General features: G+C 43.8%; 1 protein-coding gene across 1 annotated transcript in view; it reads right to left on the reverse strand.

Moving 5' to 3' along the window:
• Nucleotides 1-17762, reverse strand: part of ARFGEF3 (ARFGEF family member 3) — a 182639-nt gene extending 164877 nt beyond the window's left edge. The window contains exons 1-2 of the mRNA XM_060030511.1: nucleotides 17556-17762; nucleotides 10422-10473 (exon numbers count right to left, since the gene is read on the reverse strand). Coding sequence (XP_059886494.1) covers nucleotides 10422-10473; nucleotides 17556-17640 — 137 coding nt within the window. The 5' untranslated portion in view covers nucleotides 17641-17762. The remainder of the gene's footprint in view (nucleotides 1-10421; nucleotides 10474-17555) is intronic.
• Nucleotides 17763-21679: the final 3917 nt, after the last annotated feature.

Genomic DNA, 21679 nt, shown 5'->3' on the forward strand with positions numbered 1-21679 from the left:
CAGGCCCTTGGTCACTTGAATGATTCCCACTGACCCCGGGCAAGATGGACAGCTCCCTCCATTTTTCCTTTCATGGCTCCGTGGGACAAAGACTTCTCTAAGACTGAGCCAGGCTTAGACTAACCAAAGTGTCTAAAGCCTTCTATATGTATATTTATTTCTAGTGCAGAACCAGAAAAAGATCAAGAGAGCCAAAACTTACTTACATTTGCACGCCTCTGCAAACAGAAGTCAGCCGTGCTATGGAGGAAAGCCGGAAACCGCCAAGAGAGGAGACCTCACGATGAATTTAAATCCAGGAGAAGCACAGATGTTTGCAATTTACCTGGAATAACGTGGAAGCCTCATCAGAAGCACCTGTCCTGCATTTATGCTAACATCCTCCCTTCAGTCAGCATAAGCTGAAGGACCTGGGAATTCTACACTGGCACTCTTTGCCTCCTCCTCTTGACAGCAGGAGGTAGCAAGGGGAGCCCAACACTTCTCCATGACGTAAGAAGTGGAAAAAACAAATGATGACATCCAAACTGCCTGCCAAAACCCACTGCTCCATTTTCAATCACACACAGTCCTTCCCAGTTGATGTGGAGACACTTATTTCTTCAATTAAAAAACAAACAAAAGGACTTCCCTGGTGGGGCAGTCGCCTGCCAATGCAGGGGACATGGGTTCGAGCCCTGGCCCGGGAAGATCCCACATGCTGCGGAGCAACTAAGCCTGTGCGCCACAACTAAGTGAGCCTGTACTCTAGAGCCCGTGAGCCACAACTACTGAGCCTGTGAGTCACAACTACTGAGCCCATGTGCCAAAACTACGGGCCTAGAGCCCGTGCTCCACAACAAGAGAAGCCACCGCAATGAGAAGCCCGCCCACCACAAGGAAGAGTAGCCCCCGCTCACTACAACTAGAGAAAGCCCACGTGCAGCAACAAAGAGCTAATGCAGCCGAAAGTAAAAAATAAATTAAAAAAAAAAAATTTGCACAACCTGTAGAAGATGCCCCAGGGCTCAAAGCACAGAACTAAAGCACTAAAATAGATAAAAGCAGCAGAAAAGCAATTAAAACCATACAAAGAATAGGAAGCTATTATGGATGGTTCTCTCCAAGTATAAACGCTACCGAATGTGTTCTTACCCTACAGGAAAGCTCAGCAGGTCCCCAGATCAAAATAAGGAGAAACATGTCAACATCTGGGCTGAGAGAAGTGTCTGGACCAGGAAGGCAAAATGAAGCTGGGTAGCGGCTCAGCCGGGGTGGGGATGGGAAGGGGTGGGGGCCCTACAAGGATAAATGCGAAGGAGGCTGTTAGAGTCTTTCTGGGAACTGCAACTGGCAGAAGAAAAGTAATTAGGCTGAGGCTGGCTCTGAAGAATCATGGAGAAGGCAAACAAAATGGCAGCTGAGCCACGGCTGGAGGTATATGTGTGATGGTTCCCCAAGAGCACTGAGAAATGCCAACAAGAGGTTTGCTGCCAATGGCAAAATGGCAGCTGAGCCACGGCTGGAGTAATGTCTGGGATTGTTCCCAAAGGGCACTGAGAAATGCCAACAAGAGGTTTGCTGCCAATGGCTGTCTTTCAACAAAATTGCTCAAGGATTCCCTTGACGGTTTTATCTCATCTGGACCAGTCCTGTTGTAAGTTACTTGGGCTTAGAGAAAGGGAAAATCCTGGATTGGAGAGGGATGGAGGTGGAGATTCTTGAGTTCTTTAGAACAGAAATACTCCAGGTCAAATTCATGCTGGGGGCGGTGTATGGCAGGCTGCGTGCTTCTTCCAGGTGGGCCAAGGACTCTTCATGGGAACCCAATGAGAGCTGAACCTCTTGTATATTCAATGTCCTTTGATACAGAATAGTAATCAGGGTCTTGAAAGCTATCACCAGCCCTCAACCTCAATCTAATAATACACATTAGACTAGTCAGGGCTTTGGTTGAGTAGAGAGTAAGGAGTTTAAGACTATGTTAGCTGAGGTCAATGGACTGACTGGGTGTTGGGTTTCCGGTCTACACTTTGGGACCTACTATTTCGGCCAGTGAGATATTAGAGGTTCTGTCGTCAAAGTTGAGATTCCTATTCTGGCACAGATTCTTCCAAACAGTATGTTTTCCAAGAATCTAGGTGATGAGGACACAGGTTCCCTGAGATGCAGAGTCTGGAGAGGCACTGAACTAGGGGGTGAAAAGATGAATAATTTATATATATGAACTCCTTGAGGATAGGGGCTCAGAACAGACTCCCTAAACAACAGCCAACCTGATTGATAAATGCCATGGCAGAATCATGTGAAGAGTACAGTGAGAGTATGAAGGAGAGAAAGATCACCGTAGCTCAGTCTTCAAGGGTAAGTAGGAAGAGGAAGTGAGAAAGATTGCATGCTACGAGACACACAGTGGACAATTTTGATGAAGAGAGCAGCTCAGAAAACATCCCCCTATTATTTTAGTGTCCCATATAAAGGGGAGTATTGGATTGCTAACTATAGACCTCCAGACCTGCTGTCTTGGTCTTGGCAAAAGGAAGAGGACTTGTAACAAGTATGCTCTACTTCAACGTATGAGAGGGTCCCCAAAGGAGGAGGGGCAGAGATTGGGAAATGCCCCTCCGTAAAACCCTAGTACATGTGCAAGAGGGTATCCTGGAGTGGGGGCCTTACTAAATGTGTCCTTGGTCATGGGAAAGGCTTGTTTCTCTGATGGTGCCTGCCACTGAGGTGCGATTCAAAGCAGGACAGGACCACAGTCTGTAGAACCTGGAGGAGGCAGAATAGAGCTTGACTTGAATGTGGCTGGCCTCGGAAGCTGCGAGAACTTTCTGACAGAATGGGGAGTGTGGGGCCAGAACTAGGGTAAGGGAGTTGGCCTTGGGTACAAAATTTAAGGGAGCACTAAAATCTCAGCCCTCGAGATAAATAACATTTTAAGGTCACATTTGAAAAACTCAAAATTAATGTAAAAATTCTATGATGAGCAAAACATAAAAATGTTGAGACAGGATCTGGCATGTACTTGTACAACTCAGCCTCACTCACCTCACCCTGGTCCCAGTCCTGGGAGAGTGAGCCTCTTGGAAATCTGGCAGGGAAGATGGAGTAGTACACACAGGAGCAGGCAGCTCAGCCATGATGTCCAAAGTGGTAGAGGCCGAACGTCTGTGGGCCTCGGCATGGGCTGAAAAGCACCCTCCTTGCAGATCCACACAGAGCCATGTGAGGGTATCCAGACCCAACGCTCCAGGATTTTGAGTTTCTTTTTTTTTAACATCTTTATTGGAGTGTAATTGGTTTACAATGGTGTGTTAGTTTCTGCTGTATAACAAAGTGAATCAGCTATACGTATACATATAGCCCCACATCTCCTCCCTCTTGCGTCTCCCTCCCACCTTCCCTATCCCACCCCTCTAGGTGGTCACAAAGCACCGAGCTGAGCTCCCTGTGCTATGCAGCTGCTTCCCACTAGCTAGCTATTTTACATTTGGTAGTGTATATATGTCCATGCCACTCTCTCACTTCGTCCCAGCTTACCCTTCCCCCTCCCCATGTCCTCAAGTCCATTCGCTATGTCTAAGTCTTTATTCCTGTCCTGCTCCTAGGTTCTTCAGAACCTTTTTTTTTTTTTTTTTAGATTCCATATATATGTGTTAGCATACGGTATTTGTTTTCCTCTTTCTGACTTACTTCACTCTGTATGACAGTCTCCAGGCAGGATTTCGAGTTTCAAATCCACTAGAGAAGACAGCAGGCAGGACATTCTGGCCCAGATGCCAGCAGAGAAGCTGACCGCTTCCAACCAAGACTCGGAAGCAGAAGAACACTGCAGGAGTCCATCAGAAAGGGAAGAACATTCCCTGGGAATGCGCCAGCAGGTCAAGAATGTTCTAAAAGAACATTGGTACTGAACGGTCCACAGAAATGGCATGGTACTGAACGGTCCACAGAAATGGCATAAGCCCTTTTCCTACTAACATATACGGTTAGATAAAAATATAAGCTTTTCAACACTTCAGAGAGAAAAATGATCAGACAGATGTAGGTATCATCATAATCAAGCCATCACAAAGACAGTGGGGCACAGAAGGGGAAGACCAATGCATCAACGTGCATTAAGCTAAACATTACAGAAGTTACGGTACCTCCAGGTGGGCTCAAGCCTGGTGACGGCCTCACAAAACAGACATCAGCCCTAAATATTCATAACAAAAACCAGAGCAGCCCTGAAAATTCCATAAATGATCAGGTTACTTTGGTTATATTACTTGATTCCCAAAACCACAGGGAAAAAGGAAGAGGTGTAGGGGGTGAGAGGAAGTAGAAAAACAGGAAGAGAAAACATTTAATGTTGTTAACTACTAATAGCTCTTGTTCAGCAGCTTCCGGGACTTATTTCTTACTTGGCTGAAAGACCAGCAGCCAACAACAACAGTCAGTAACTATTAGCAATACCTTGACTTGGGCAGAGACATTTTACCAAGTGTGTCACTGTGAGTGATCAATCTAAGCTGCCTTTTGCTAGTCACACAAGGAGGCCAAGGAGATGGTAACCCCAACCTGAGTGACAGCCTGAGCTCTGGAAGGCCTCTTTCTCGAGTGTGGGCACACCGCGATGGCCCACCAACTCACAGGTTTTATTCAACCCCGTGAAGCTGTGTAAGATCTGAAGTATAAGAAGAGGGGAGAGAGGAGGAAAGACAGTGAGGGTCCAGTCTCCACATGGAGGAAGATAAGGGTGCTTAAGTCTCACCCCCAAGATCAAAAGCAAGACTATGGGCAGGAAGGTGGAAAGATTTTCATGTAACTATCTACTAACAAACTTGGGAAATATTCCACAGGGCGGGTTCCCTAGCCCTTCCTCCATCCCTGACATTCAATCTCACTGGGCACTCTGCGTGAATCCCCATCCTGGTTGCTAAGGCTGCTCACCGTATCACCAACGGGAGTAGGCATTTGCTCAGCGAAAGAGCCCAGGGCAGAAATAAGCAATGCCTCTGACCACTCCTTCATTCCAGCTAAAACTTTTTTCTGTGGGTTTCTCCCCTTCAGTGCCTTATGCATGACAAACTCCAGTCACCAGAGTCACTAAAAGCATTCACGTGACATCTAGACTTTTGTTTTCACAAGAAGTCCTCAGAGCAATCAATGGCAAAAAAAAAAAAAGATAATACAACCATAGTTCTTTCAAGGTTTCAATTTTCTTCTGGTTTGAGCTATCACTACTAACATACACAATTGATCAGAACAGTATTAGTAATTATCTATCAGAATGTTAACATATTTAACTTGAAAAGCAGTCAATTAATGGCAAAAGCAAAAATAAGAAAATCAGCACAGCAAAAGTATTTGACGCACAGCAATGGAAACCATAAACAAAACGAAAAGAAAAGCCAGAATGGGAGAAAACATTTGCAAACAAAGCAACCAACAAGGGATTAATTTCCAAAATATGCAAACAGCTCTTGCAGCTCAATATCAAAAAAAAAAAAACAACCCAATCAGAAAATGGGTAGAAGATCTAAACAGACATTTCTCCAAAGAAGACACACAGATGGCCAGAGACACATGAAAAGATGCTCAACATCACTAATTATTAGAAAAATGCAAATCAAAACTATAATGAGGTATCATCACCTCACACCAATCAGAATGGCCATCATCAAAAAATCTACAAATAGTAAACTCTGGAGAGGGTGTGGAGAAAGGAAACCCTCCTACACTGTTGGTGGGAATGTAAATTGGTACAGCCACTATGGAGAACAGTATGGAGGTTCCTTAAAAAACTAAAAATAGAGCTACCATATGATCCTGTAATCCCATTCCTGGGCATATACCTGGAGAAAAACATAATTCAAAAAGATATTATACTTGCACCCCAATGTTCATTGCAGCACTATTTACAATAGCCAGGACATGGAAGCAACCTAAATGTCCATCAACAGATGAATGGATAAGGAAGATGTGGTACGTATATACTATGGGATATTATTCAGCCATAAAAAAGAACAAAATAATGCCATTTGCAGCAACATGGATGGACCTAGAGATTGGCATATTCAATGAAGTTAAGCCAGACAGAGAAAGACAAATATCATATGATATTGCTTATGGAGTCTAAAAAAAGGGTATAAATGAACTTATTTACAAAACAGAAACAGAGTCACAGATATAGAGAACAAACTTATGGTTACTAAGGGGGAAAGGGGGAAGAGAAGGATAAATTGGGACATTGGGATTGACATATACACACTACTATATATAAAATAGATAACTAATAAGAACCGACTGTATAGCACAGGGAACTCTACTCAATACTCTGTAATGACCTATATGGGAAAAGAATCTAAAAAAGAGTGGATATATGTATATGTATAACTGATTCACTTTGCTGTACAGCAGAAACTAACACATCATTGTGAATCAACTATACTCCAATAAAAATCAGTTAAAAAATTTTTTAACATATTTATTGGAGTATAATTGCTTTACAATGGTGTGTTAGTTTCTGCTTTATAACAAAGTGAATCAGCTATACATATACATATATCCCCATATCTCTTCCGTCTTGCGTCTCCCTGCCTCCCACTAAAAAAAATTTTTTTTTAATTTTTAAAAAGTATTTGGGATTTGATTTAGTCCTCATAGCTCTTTCCAAAACCTGAAACAACAAAAAAATCTACAAATAATCACTTCTACGTGATTACGTAACAGAAATGGAAACAATCTGAATACGAAATCAGAATGCCAAGAAATAGTTTATGAACCTGGCTTCTTTCTCGTATACTAAATATCATTGAAGAAAAAACTCATTAAAATAGAAATATAACTGAAGAAAAAAAATTAACATATCCAAGTTCTTTCTTATAAGCAAATATTTACAGTGCCTACATTTAAAATTTTTTTTTAGATTTATTGTGCTCAAACAATAGAAAGATGCCATGTTAAACATAATAATGGACAGAGTAAGTGCCCTGTGGGCTTAAAAATGCCTGGAAGAAGGCTTCCCTGGTGGCGCAGTGGTTGAGAGTCCGCCTGCCAATGCAGGGGACACGGGTTCGTGCCCCGGCCCGGGAAGATCCCACATGCCGCGGAGCGGCTGGGCCCGTGAGCCATGGCCGCTGAGCCTGCGCGTCCGGAGCCTGTGCTCCGCAATGGGAGGGGCCACAGCAGTGAGAGGCCTGCGTACCATAAAAAAAAAAAAAGAAAGAAAAGAAAAGAAAAATGCCTGGAAGATGAATCAAAGGATTAAAGGAAAACTGATTCACAAGAGAGGGGGAAAGTCCACTATGGTGTATGTTCTCATTATATCACTTCCCTGATATCAAATGAAATAGGCAATCAGACTTGATTCAATAGCTCGTTTTTGTCCTAATTCCGGCTTATTCCTATACCCTGAAAAAGGCTTTGAAGGGCTCCCAACTATTGCAAATCACAGTCAGACTGAAACCTTCTGATATGCATAAAATTCTACATTTATACTTGGTGCCTCTTAACAGTGTTTTCCAGCTACATTTGTCTTCATTCTCCTCCCTGGGAATATAAAACTGAGTGCAAGCCTTAAATCTGCTATGTCTCATCCATACATTCAGTTCTCTGTACAAGAATGCCTGATGGACTTTGTCGCACATCTGGAATACAATGACACACAGTCCTCCGTATACAGGATGACATCACCAGCTTTTTATCATTCACACAAATACTCTGAATCATATTTCTAATAATGGTGAAGATATGTAAACGCACACACACACACACACACATACACACACACACACATATATATATATATATATTCATATTCATCCACGGTTCCTCATCCAGCAACTTGCCCACCAATTTTGTCATTACCTCCTATGGCTGAACAAGATGGCCAGCTGGCTCTGGGGTAAAGCTCAAGACCATGGACAAAAGCAACGCTCAGTGGCTAAATGGGATCAAACACGGCCCATTAACACTGTACTTTCTCCAACTCATTTGGTCACACACACACCTAGAGTTGGAAAATGTCAGTTGTCTTTTGATGAACATTCCCAGGCGCTGTACCAGGAGCCTCTTCTGGTATCATCATCACCTTCTTGCCCCTAACGCTGAAGGCAAACCTTATCAGAGACCCAAAACCATAGAAAGTCTCACTGTAGCTTCAACAACCCTTTGGATAGAGAAACAACCTTTAGAGCAGTATCATCAAATGTTTTTACTCATACAGCCACTAAGAAAATTTTAAAATTCCATTTTTCACACATTTTAAGTTGACATTTAAATTTCTCAACCATAATTTTAATTAATGGCAAAGGCTGTAATTCTGGCATATTGGAATTAGTAAAATTTTAATTAAAACGTACCACTCATTTCAAGGTATCTAATGAAATCCAAATACTACACCAATTTGAAAACCACCTTCGTCCATCAAAAAATACGTGAACAAACTCTTGTTTTAGAGTAAAAAAGGCTGTATTGTTCTTTTGTCTCCTGGAATTTGTATTTCCACTTTATCCCCACCCCCAACCAGAGAATTTTCTCTTGATATAACATGCTTTACCACTTGATTTTATTAATCTCCCTATTATATTTCTCTGTAACAAAAATGTGTATAAAGTGAGTTTTAAAAATTTCCTGTGGCTATAAGGCTTAAAAGTGTTCCATTTTCTTCTGATGCAAATGATTGATCCAAACAACATTAATTATAAGAATGTTAATATAGTTAACATGGAAATTACAATTTTATTGGAAATGTATTTCTAAAGAAATGAACAGGGCTTGTTTATTTTTCTCAACTAGTTCATATATCTATAGATGAATATTCTCTATTGCTAAAATAAGGTGGGGTTTAACATCAATTCCATACCTTTTTTCCCAGGTTTAAAGACATAAGCAATAAGAAACGATTTTTTGTATAAGAAAGGAATGAAGGAGATTTATCATCAAAAAATCTTTTTGTCTATTATCTCATAACTAGATTAGCTCCTCCTTCAATTTTGTTGAAAACCAAGAAGTAAAAACTAACCTGCAAAAGGATGTGTGCCCTGATCACTGTATTCATCCCCTTTATCAACACAGACACTAATATTTTCATAGTCCTTTGTTGGTAGGAAGAGGGTTTTGCACCCCAGGAAAACACACCACAGTCAGATTCGGGATGGGATGGGTAAGAGCTGTCCTTTGTCAGGAGAAGGTTAAGAAGTGAAATGGAAAAGGAGACATGGCAAAATCAGTTCTGAAGCAAATAATTTTAAGAAAGGGTAGAAATTGGGAAATCGTCTCCTTTAAACCATCCACGCCTTCGTATCTCTTGGAGTGTTTTCACATGGATACCCCAGCTGGAATATACCTCCTCCAGGCAAGACTGTTGCTGCCAGACATTCTACCCATTTAGAAGTTTTATACCCACAGAAGTACACTTGGTTTGATTAACATATGAATTACCTTACAATATATCAGCCTGTAGCAGACACTACAGAAGTAACACATTTTTTAAAAAGACAGAAACATAACTCTTGTTTAATCTACTTGAAAAGAGAAAATACCTAATAAATCAGTGTCCTGACAATATAGAAACTATATGCAACAAAAGATTATTTTTAATAATCGCAAAGAAAAATCTGGAAACGATCCAAATGTCTAACAATAAGAAAACTGCGAAATAATTTATGTTGCAGCAGCCATACGATGGACATATATGCGATATTTTAATTTGAAGAACATATATTGACATTAGAAAATGTTCTTCATATGGTGCTGACCAAAAAAACAAGCAGGAAACAAACTTGTAAATAAAACTTCATATTAATTTGTATGTGTGCTGGGGGGAAAATCTATTAAGAAAATCTATTAAGCCGTGTTCAGTGGTTATCCTTAGGTGGTGTAATTATGGGTAACTTTCTTATTTGCTCTTTCCCAATTTCCACAAAAAGCATGTATTTCTCTCATGATGGTGGAGGAGGGTGGGGAGTGGGAAGTTGAGGAATTGGGGAAATAGATTCATTGTCTCAGGGCTGCTGCTGCTGCCTATAGAGTTTGCGAGATGGTGTCCAACCAAGGGGCCAGTGAGAGCTTAAATCCAACCCACGTGGTGCAGGGCTGCTCTCCCACTAAGGGGGCGCCATTTCCCAACTCACAGTGGAAGATTCTGTCCACTGTCCACATCCTCAATTAGATTTTGGTCATTTCTCTCCTTGACCAATTTTATCCTTTCATCCCTGACTTCCACAGCTGGTTCCTTTGGATTACTGACTTCACTCACTCCAAGACAGGTAGAAATCAGTGCAGTCAGCTTCCCATCATGCTAACCTCATGAAATATCCCAGCTCATTGAGGCAAAAAAGCCACCAGTCAGCAAGTAAAATGCTATAAACCAGTGAGGTTTTCTGGCCCTTCAGGACAGCACAGCGGGCAATTTTTACTTCCACTATATTATACAACTCCAGTCTCCTTACCTCAGCAAGTGTGGAGGGATCTTCACAATGGTATCCACGCTATCCAGGGTTTCTGCAAAGGGAAAATTACAAAGTTAAAAATAAATATGTAAAGACTGAGAATTTAGATTGTATACAAATTTCACCGTTAGTTTCTTTTTTCCCCCTGGAAATTCCTATAATTATAAATAGTCAATTCTCAATTATCTGCACGCAAATCATCCATACTTAAAAATCCTTTTCCTTTGCTATAGCCCACGAGACTTCCTCTCAGAGCTTAAAGATTAGCACGCATTTCGCTTAGAGACAGAACAAATAGTTAAATTCCTAACCTGAAACAGAGTGCCAATTTAATCTAGTTGCACCTGGCTAAAAATGTTGTATTCTTGCAATAACAATAGAGAAAGAAAAGCTATTTCCTTGAAAATACCGTTTTAATACCCTTAAATAATAACTTATACTTGTGAGAGACTTTCAAGTTCACAAAGCACTTTATGCCACAGCTCATCTCACACACATTTATGACATGGCAGGTGAAACTTTTTAAAAATCATACTATAGTTAGGGATACTGACTGGGAGGCTCACCCCCCAAGTCTCATGACTCTGACCTGGATGTTCAGTACTTTACCATTGCTGTGGACTATTCATCCTCTTGCTGCCTCCAGTTGCTGAGATAATGAAACGTTCACGATTCTCTTCAAAAATAAAAACTGTTCTATTTCAATAGCTCCAACAATCCTGCACCCAATTCCAATGTGTGTGTGTGTGTGTGTGTGTGTGTGTGTGTGTGTTTGCGTGTGTGTGCGCACGCGCGCGTCAGAGTTGGGGGGGGATGGTTTTCCCAAACCAACAAGCAATTCCCTGACAGCAGCTGGGTGTCCTCCAATTTAACTCAACTCTGACAGGAACTGGAGAGAGCATCAGATCCCACAGATTTGGGCTCAATCCTACAAGCCTGTAACACCCCCCCGCACCCCACCTTCAGATGCCAATCTCAAGTCCGGTTGTCACCTGGGCTTCTGACCCACTGGCTAGAAATTAAAGTTTCCAACAACCCCCTCCTTGGGTTTAACTAATTTGCTAGAATGGCTCACAGAACTCAGAGGAACTCTCACCTAGTAGATTACTGGTATGTTACAGGATATAACTCAGGAACAGCCAGATGCTAGAGATGCATGAGGCAAGGTGTGCAGAAAGGGCAGAGAGAGTCCTTGCTCTCTCGGTGCACCACTCTCGCCAAATGTCCCTGTGTTCATTGGCCGGGAAGTGCTCCAAACCCCAGCCTTTGGAGGTTTTATGGAGGCTTCACTACATAGGCATGATTGATTGGCCACTGGTGTTTGAACTCAATCTTCAGCCCCTCTCCCCTCTGTGGAGGTCAGGGGGGTGGGACTGAAAAGGATGGTTTTCCTGGCAGCCAGCCCCCATCCGTACGTGTGGTCCAACAATCACTTCATTAACCTAACAAATGACTCTATAGCTCTCTTCACTTGGGAAATTCCAAGGGTTTGAGGAGCTCTGAGCCAGAAACAGGGACCAAGACCAAATATATATATATATTTCTTATTATAAATCACAACATCACACACTCCAACCGGTCTCCAGTTTTTCTGTTCAAACTCTTGCCTTCTCTCTTCACTGTTTAGAGTCAACAAGCCCTGTTGATCTGAACTATTTTTATTGGGGAAGGAGAAACATCTCTCCCCACCCTGCTAACAGACCAGAGGGAACAGTGGACACCAAATGTATCCCTGAGACTCAGGACTGAGAACAGGCCAAAACATGATGATAGCGTCTGGGCCCGCTGCGGTCCATGGGGCGAAACAGTGGGTGTACGCCAGACAGATAGCAAAATAGAAAGATGGATCAGCAGGGTGGGTGATGCTGTGGTCACAAGGCCAAGGGAGGAACTAGAAGGACTGAAGTCAGTTCTTAAGATGAGGCAGGATAATGAGAAAACAAAAGCCTGAGATGCAGATGCAGGGAGTGAGTCTGCACCTCATGGGTGAGTCCAGGCTAGCAGTCAACAGGGCAGAGCCAGTGCCCAGGACAACTGGACGCTGCATCCCAAGAAGAGGGTCTGACGCTGAACAACCAAATCGCTGTGGTTTTCCTCATCCCACAGAAGAGTTTATATTCAACTCAGGATGTGCAACAGTGCCCAACTCTACAAGTGCTAACAGAGAGCTAGAGGAAAGGGAAAAGAGAAAGGCAGTCACAGAGCAGCCATAACAAGCCCATCCTGTTCCAGAAGGGACGCCGGGTAGGAAGCTGCATCGGGGGTGGCATGTCAGAGCACAGGTGAAGCCCAGGGACGTAAATGTGGGCATCGCATTCTCAGAAACTGAAGCTGTGGCTCTCAAAGTGTTCAACTCCAGTCGGGCTGCGAGTCAGAGAGGAGAGCTCACGGCTCATTCTTGTGAAACGGCTCATTCTTGTGAAACGCAAACTTTTAGGCTGGGGAGGAGCTGCAAAGGGGACGGAGCAGCTCAAGAGGTCAGATGGAAACGGACGGGGTGCGGGCACGAGGCCAAGGTCAAGTGGGGGCCCAGTGTGGCTGAGAGGACTGGTAAGAGGGATGTGAGCATGGTCTGCTAGACTGAGGTCTGGGTACCTTATTCTTCAGGCGGTGGAAGAACAGAGGAGAAAGTCAGATCGCAGAGAGTTGAAAAGTAAGCAGGAAGTGAGGATGTGGACACAATCACTACATTCCCTTTTTTTTTATTATTAATTTTGATTGGAGTATAGTTGCTTTACAATGTTGTGTTAGTTTCTACTGTACAGCAAAATGAATCAGCTATACATGTACGTATGTCCCCTCTTTTGGATTTCCTTCCCCTTTAGGTCACCACAGTGCATTAAGTAGAGTTCCCTGTGCTATACAGTATGTTTAGTTACATTCACTTTTTCAGAAGGTTAGCTGTGAAGGTAACAGATGCTGTGGCTGGAAGGAAAAGTGGGTGGAGAGATAGATGGAAGGATGGTGGTTAGATAGACCATCCTTCTTCTCTTACTTGGTATTCAGGCCTCTAATTTTCTTTCTCTTCTCCATTTTCCAAATCCATTCTACAGGAGCTCCCTGATATATGCAAACACCTAAAGTTTCTAAAAGGGACATGGTCCAGTTCTAAAGTTCTGCCGTTCTATTTCATCCTGCCATTCCCAGCTCCCAAGCCTCCAGGATTGCCAGTGCTTGAAGGAGAATGCTATTCTTTCAGGCTCTCCACACGCTGACCCAGTCCCTTGTTCTTTTCTATTCCTTACTCAGACCATTTCCTCACTGACAAAAGTATCTAACCTAGATAGCTTAAAATAGAGAAAAAGTACATACATGTTCCTTGCCCGTTATTATGCAGCCATTAAGAAAACTGATTTTCAGAGACATATTAATAATAAAGTAGAAGAAAAGCTGAAGTTGAAAAACACGTAACAATCCGCCATATACGTAGAACCCTCTGCAGAAGGGAAATACTCCAAAATGCGATGAGTGTTTTCTCTGGGTGGTGACATTATGGGTGATTTTAATTTTTTCTTTATAGTGTTCGAATATTTTTCAATATTCTAAAATGAGCATATGTAACTAGAAAACAAGACAAATATCACTTAAAACCCAAATAAGACATTAACACGTTGATTTATGTATGTGCTGAACATGTGCCTCTCATATCGTAGGTACAGAAGCCACAGACAAGCATACAGTCCCTGTGCTCAGGAAGCTCACGTCTACACTGTAGACATTTGTTGCTTTCGTTGACTGGCATCCACTCCGCTGCCTCTGAAGCAGCAAACCCTAATTTTGTTTTGAGGAAGCCATCCTTCCCTGACTCTGGGATTTCACTGGGCCTTGTAGCCAGCTAGCCCAGAGGACTGGTTCAGGGATACATACTCAACCCATCAGGACGAAGAGAGAACTGTGACACCAAGGGCTGGGTGGGAGTGACTGCAAGAGCCCCACTCTCTTGAGATGATCCCATGATAGGCCAAGTGGGAAATGACCCCTTTCTCCTGTAAAGGCCTAAACGTGGAGATGCTCTCTCTCTCTCTTCTATGACAGTTTTAATGGGAGATGACTCCTCTCTCCTGTGATGGTCTAAATGTCTTTCTCCTATAATAGTCCAAGTGGGAGATGAGCTCTTTCTTCTGAGATGGAATAAGTGTGAAGATGACCCCTCTCTCCAATGGTACTTTTGATAAGAGATGACTCTTTCCTGGGATGGTCTAAATATCTTTCTCCTATAATAGTCCAAGTGGGAGATGAGCTCTTTCTTCTGAGATGGAATAAGTGTGAGGATGACCCCTCTCTCCAATGGTACTTTTGATAAGAGATGACTCTTTCCTGGGATGGTCTAAATGTCATGGTGACCCCTCTTCCCTATAATGGCCCCAAGTGTAAGATGACCCGTCTCTCCCATGATGGTCTAAGTCAGAGACGATCCCTCTCTCCTGAGATTGTCTAAGTGTGCTGATTCATGAACCCAAAGCTGTGGAGACTCATGCTGAGAATGTTCATCATCCCAAAAGAGCAGAGTGAGGTCCTTGAAACAGTATCTAATTCCTGAACCAAACTCCACCCACAGCTAGCCTTCCAAGGGGTATTTAGTTCATAGTGAATACATGCTATTTTGCTTAAGTCTGCTTGAATCAGGTTTTTTGGTCTCCTGAATCCAGTATATTTCTCAATCATCCTGCCCCTAAAAGAGTAGCTTTGTGCATAACCAACTATAATCCCCAGCAGCAGGTGCTATAAGAGGGTCCTGACAGCAGGGCTCAGAGCCCAGAGGAGCAACTGATTCGACTGCAGAGCTCAGGGGAGGCTTCGTATGTGAGCTGGGCCTTGGGATTCTGGAAAGGAAAGCTGTGGCAGAAGGATTAGCACAAGCCCAGGCAGAGAAGTGGGCAGCACATGGCATGTACAAGAAAGTACGTGGCTTACTGGGGACTGACGAACCCTTGCTATGGGGGCGATGGGAAAGAAGGCTGGGGCTAGATTCCAAAAAGCATTCTAAGGAATTCACACTTTACTCTAAAAAAAAAAAAGTATGGGGGTTGAGGAGTGAAAAGCATTTTATAGCCAAAAAAAAAAAAAAAAAAATGGAACAGTGGAAAATGGACTGGAGTGGGAAAGAGAACAGGAAACCATACCTTCATGTCTTTGTTTCTGCCTCATTCTCCCTCCAACATACCCTTCTAACAAACTAATTATAGGGAGAGAGCATTTTATTCATCTTTCTATCCCCACTGCTCAGTACAGAGGAGGTCTTAATAAATCTTTGCTACATAAGTGAAGAAGAGAAGAAACCCACAGCTTACCCATTCTCCAAGTCCAATTTACTTCAAAAGCCCCACCAGCTCACACCAATCCCCCCAGCACACCCCTGACCCCACATTCATCCCCTCTTCTTTGATCTCTTTTCCTGGTTTACTCATTCCAACCTGCACAATGAATTCCCCGCACTGTTATTTAACTGTTTCATGAGCTCCCATCTCTTCTTGCTTACTAAGAACAGCCACTGGGAAAAGAATCACATCTACTCTTCCAGGCAGGCTGGACTCCAGGCTCTGCTCAGATCATCTACCCGCCTCAGCTCTGGGCTTCCCGGTTACTTCAAGGACCTAAACTAGGCAACACTGCACTTTAACTTAACAAGATGTTGAGTATCGACATGAAAATTAAAAATACTAGATTCCTCTCCTCCTCCCTGTTACCTAAATCTGCTTAACTTACAGCAAAATATAACGAGTACAAGGAATAGCATGTTTAGAGCGCAGTCAGCCCTGCTTTATTATGTTACCCAGCCATCTGTGACCCTTCATTAGAGGCATTTGAGAATCTACCCTGATCACTCTGCTGAATGACAATGGCAATGCAAAAATAGTACTGTGGCTTTAAGAGCCTTGCTTCTCTCTTATGTACCTGGTCCATTTTTTTTTTCCTCTAACAATAAACAAATGGTCAAGTTCTGATTCTGCCTATGAGATAAACTTCCTAGACAACATTCTAGGAAATTTTGTGATGATAGGCAGACATTAAAAAAAAAAAAATGATGTGGCTGTGTACACACACACTCAAACATATGTGAATTCAGACCTAAATATTAACCGAGTCACCACCTAAAGCACCATCAGAATTCTCTATTTAGTGGAAAACCTGCTATAATAGCCCTTCTCTATCTCCTTTCAGGCTGTACCACAGTACGGTGTCATGACAAGCGCTGATGGCTCTTTGGTTGAGAGAGAAAGGGATTCAATTTTATGTTTTAATTAAGTGGCAACTGAGGGATCCCATGCAGGCTTGGGCAAGGCCAGAGGCCAAGGGAGCTGCCCTGGTTTCTCCTTCGCCTTTCCTTTTTTTTTTCTCCTTAAGCATCACTGTCACCTGAGCATGCTCCCGATCTCTCTGCATTCCCACCCAGGCAATTTTGATTGCCCACGTTCTTGCCTAATTGGAATGTCATTCAATTTTCTCCGAGGTTGAGTTCTACAACCTGAGTCTGATGGGAAACACAAATTTGCTACCTGGAACTTCTTTCAATGCTTGCACAGCTCACAAATCTAAAATCCCACCTGTCTGAAGGGCAGACGACAACAGAATTGCAGAGGTAACACCATCCCACCCGTACGTTATTCTTCATGTAGAATAACCATGAAAGCTAATACTTAACAAGCTGGCCTCTATCAGGAGAATCAAATTAAACAAGCTATTCCTTCCCGGTTACACTCGCCAAGGTTTTGAGATGGGGGTTGATGGTTCAACTTCCCTCTTGCCCACAGGCGCTTCAGAATCAGGCCCCTGGATTCCCACCGGCTTGCGGTCCTGATTCGGAGATGGGTGACCACCGTCCGCCGTGCTGGGGATCTGAAGAAAGGGGCCGCCCAGAGGGGAGGACGGCGTTTCCCCGTTAAGGTTTGGAAGATGATAAAGAGACCAGAGGGGAGGCGGATGGATGTCAACGCCCGAACCCAAATTCGCGTATCACACATCAGTTTACCGAGGCAACTCTCGCAATTGCGCGAAATGCTTCGATCACAGATGCTCAGCGAAAGCCCCCCACGCAGAGGGGCCACTGCAGCCAGCCCGCGCGACCCTTCGGCGGCGGCGAGCAGGACCCACCGGCAGGTGCCCTACGCCCCGCGCCCCGCTCGGCGCGCTTACCAAGGGCCCAGGTGCAGCTCTCTTTGATGGCTTTGTACTTGCTCCCGGACGCTTCCTTCTGCAGCTTCCTTAGGATCTCTTCCATCTTGACCTTCGCCGGGGGCCGGCCGCAGACAGCAAGGGGAGCGCACGCGAGGCCCCACGGGGACGCCGCCGCCACCGCAACCCGGCCCTGGGCGCCTAGGCTGCCGCTGCGCTCGCCCCGCTCCGACCCCGCGCGGCGGCTGATGAATCACGCCCGCTCCATGCAGCGGCCACGTCAGGCCCGGAGCCCCGCCCGCCGCCCCGCCCGCCGGGTCAGGTGCGCCCAGCGCGCGGCGACGGCCACGGCGACGGCGGGCTGGGGATCGGAGGCCGCGACTCGGCCCCGGCCCCCGAGGCGGTCCCGGGGGCAGGGAGGCTCGCGGAAAGGTGGAGGTGGACGTCCTGGGCTGGCTCGCAGGCTGGGCGTTGGCCGGGCTCGGCCCAAGGGAGCGTCTGGCTGCGGCCGGCAGCGGGCGGGGAGGGGCCTCGTCGCTGCTCCCGCCACACCCCCATCCGGAGCGGGCGGAGTTGGGGCGGCCCGGCCCCGGCTCGCTGAGCTCCCAGCGCCGGGTGGCGTGGCGCCCTCTGCGTCCCGCCGTCCAGGCGCTGCTCCCTCGTTAGTGATGAGCAGCTCTTCTGGGCCATCCTCTGTGCCAGGCTCGGGCGTTACCTGTGAATAGACTGTGATTCTGCCCAACCATGTATTCCACACCATCTCACGTGTGTGTGTGTGTGTGTGTGTGTGTGTGTGTGTGTGTGTGTGTGATGAACAGCCTCCTTATACACAGGTTAAGGTACTTCCCAAAGCAACAAGATTTGGACTCGAAACACACTCTTGCATCCAAAACCCCTTTTAAAAATCTCTCTTTATTCCCTTTCCATTCCTCTGTTGACCTGAATTGTTTTCCTCTGAAGAAAAATAAAGGCGGGGGCGGGCGGGGGAGTGGCGCACAAGGGCTACGTGACTTGGGTAGGGGTGGGAGAGGTGGACAGAGAAAGCTTCAGCAATGAAGAACCTTCAGGCCGAACTTGGGAGGCGGACGCGGACGTGGGGGGCCGGATGGGGAAGGCAGTGTGAGGCAGGACCTCTACTCTTGGGAGAGCACCTGTGTTTCAAGAACTTCATGTCGGGTTCAGCGATGGGAGCCCTAGGATGGTTGCTGCAGGAAGAAAGGAGAGGAAAGCAGGAGTCTTATCTGGAGTCTCATTTTTTTTCCTGTTGTGCAAGCTGCGGTTGGGAACTAAGAAAGGATTTTAAGCATTTTCGTTGTTCTTTAGAAATGTAACTGGTGGTAGTGAGGAAGTTACATTTCAGAGGAGTAGACTGGCAGCTGGGAAAGGAGTAAGAAGATTCTGCAGTAATCTAGAAATAAGTTAAGCCGATGATAGATGGAAAGGAACAGAGGAAAATATAGCAAGAGATATTTAAGGTGTCGAAGCAGTAGGATTTACTGACTGATCGAGGTAGTAACATATGGGATAACTTCCAGGTTTTTTGTTTGGGAAAATGGGAGGATGGTGGCCCCATCCTCTAAGTTAAAGAAGAGAGGAAGAGAAGGGTTTGGAATCCAGAGGGTATATGAGTTCAGTTTTGAACACGTTTAGGTTGAAATGGTAATGAGATACCATAAGGTGTCTTGTTTATGGGCAGGAACTCAGGACAGGGCTCCGAGATAGAAATGAGGATTTGAAACCATCAAGTATTGATAATTGTTGATGCCTAGGATTTGGCAAAGGTTGCTGGGAGGCAGTGGATCAAATGGGAAGAGCAGGAGGCCAGAGAGGAAATTGGGGGCCTCTTACCCTCAAATGATGGTCAGAGGAGCAAGTGCCCTCAGAGGAGGCTGAGAAGGAGCAGTTAGAAACCCGCAGTGCGGGAAGGAGGGCAGCCAGGAGAGGGAGTGTCGCAGGAGGGCGTCCAACAGATGGGGTGCGTTCAGACTGCTGCTTAAGCCCTCTTGGTAGTGAGGAGGCAAAACTTGCAAAGTGTAGCCCCCTAGGGACCCTTCTCCTCACATCCACACACCTTATGAAACCATCATTTGAAGAAGTGTTTCCAGTGCTAAAAAAAAAAGTTCAAAAACACTGTAGTCGATAATATAATTATGTTAGACTACATTGTTAACTATTTGGAAATATACATAGAGAGAGAGATCACAACTTTATACTATATAGAGAAATAAATTACAAATGTGTTAATGTGTTAAAGAGTTAAATTTAAGAACTGAACCATAGAAGGTTTAGAAGAAAATGTAAGTGAATATACTTATCTTAATGCATTAAGATTATTTCTAATAAACCAGCTAAGGAAGAAACTGAAAGGCAAACAGATTTGACTATTTCAATATGTAGAAGCTTTACGTCAAAAGTTCCGTACAAAAAATGAAAAGCAAATGACATTCTGAGGAGCAGATCGAAAAGAGAGTAACTCACCTTTTAATTTTATGTGTAGTTATGTTTTTTACTCTTTTTAAGATTATTATCTTTATAATTAAAAACAAATTCACTTAAGCTATACACCAGAAAAATAATATTTCAGAGATAAAATGATTCAATAGCTTTGTAAAAAAGCTTTTACAAAGTATTAAAAAAAACAGATGCACACTTTAAAACAGTAGGCAATAATATGAAGTCATTTCACAGAGGAATAAATACAAATGACACAACCTATGAAAAGTGTTCAAGCAACTACTAATCAAAAGGGCACAAAATCTTTCAATAAAAGGTGATTTTCTTTTTAATAAAATTGGCTAAGAGGTTTAAAATACTATTGCCTGGTGTTAGTAAGGAGCTGGCCAATTAGGTCCTCTCATGTTATGGGTGCTGGTGGAAGGATAACTTGGTACCCATTCCTGGAGGGATTCTGAATGTGTTTATAGCAGAGGTATGGCTCCAACCCAGAAATCCCACTTTTAGAAATTCATCTTAAGCAAGTGATTATGGAAGTGGATAAAGGTTTTGTTTTGGTTTTTTTCCACAAGGATTTCAGTGTGTCATTCAATTATCTTTAAAAATTGAAAACTATCTAAATGTCCAGCAACAGAAATGGATGAATAATTTATGATGTATGTATCCATAAAGCAGCACAGTATATAGCCTTTAAGATTAATGCAGGAGAGGAATATTGAATGACATGAAAAGCAGTTTCTACTTTATAGTTAAATGAAATAGAAGGTTGTAAAATGCTATGTACTTCTTTGCGCTAAATGAGCCCCATTTTATTATTTAAATATTTGATATGGATGTACATATGTTTTAAAATATGTACATATATATAAATGGAAAATAAACATAAACTATTAACAGTGCTTATCTCTGATGGGGTTATAGGTGAGTTTACTTCTTCCTTGAACATTTTTACTTTTATGATTGCAAATTATTTTTTTTAAGTGGTGGGAAAATGAAATAAAAGTAGTATCCGGGCAACAAGGTCAATGGCCACAGAGGACAAAGATAAACACAAAAAAGGATTAAATGGATGTGAGAGTTTAGTCAGGAAGCCTGCCCCAGAAGAATAATGAGGGCAGAATCTGGTTGCAGTGGATTAAGAGCAGGTAGAAACACATGTCTAAATAACCCGCTCAAGATATTGGCTGTGAAGGAAAGTAAGAGTAGAATAGTTAAAAGACCTTTGTTTTAAAAAAAATGTCAACTCACAGCAAAAAATGTCCTGAATCCACCCAGTATACACATAGGTACATGTATAGCTAGATTAAAAAACTGAAACAGGGCTTCCCTGGTGGCGCAATGGTTGGGAGTCCGCCTGCTGATGCAGGGAACATGGGTTCGTGCCCCGGTCCGGGAAGATCCCACATGCCGCGGAGTGGCTGGGCCCGTGAGCCATGGCCGCTGGGCCTGCGTGTCCGGAGCCTGTGCTCTGTGACGGGAGAGGCCACAGCGGTGAGAGGCCTGCGTACCACAGAAAAGAAAAAAAAAAAAAAAACTGAAACAAAAATTTTATTTCTAGAAAAATACTTACTGTTAAATAAAATAGAATTACTATTAAATATGATTTTTATGCATTGTTGCAGGCACACTTACCCATTTGGAAATTCAGTCCAGGTTGGAGACATGAACACGATGCTACATGCGTAACACAG

This window comes from Delphinus delphis, chromosome 14 (genome assembly GCF_949987515.2).
Source record: "Delphinus delphis chromosome 14, mDelDel1.2, whole genome shotgun sequence".
Taxonomy (NCBI): domain Eukaryota; kingdom Metazoa; phylum Chordata; class Mammalia; order Artiodactyla; family Delphinidae; genus Delphinus; species Delphinus delphis.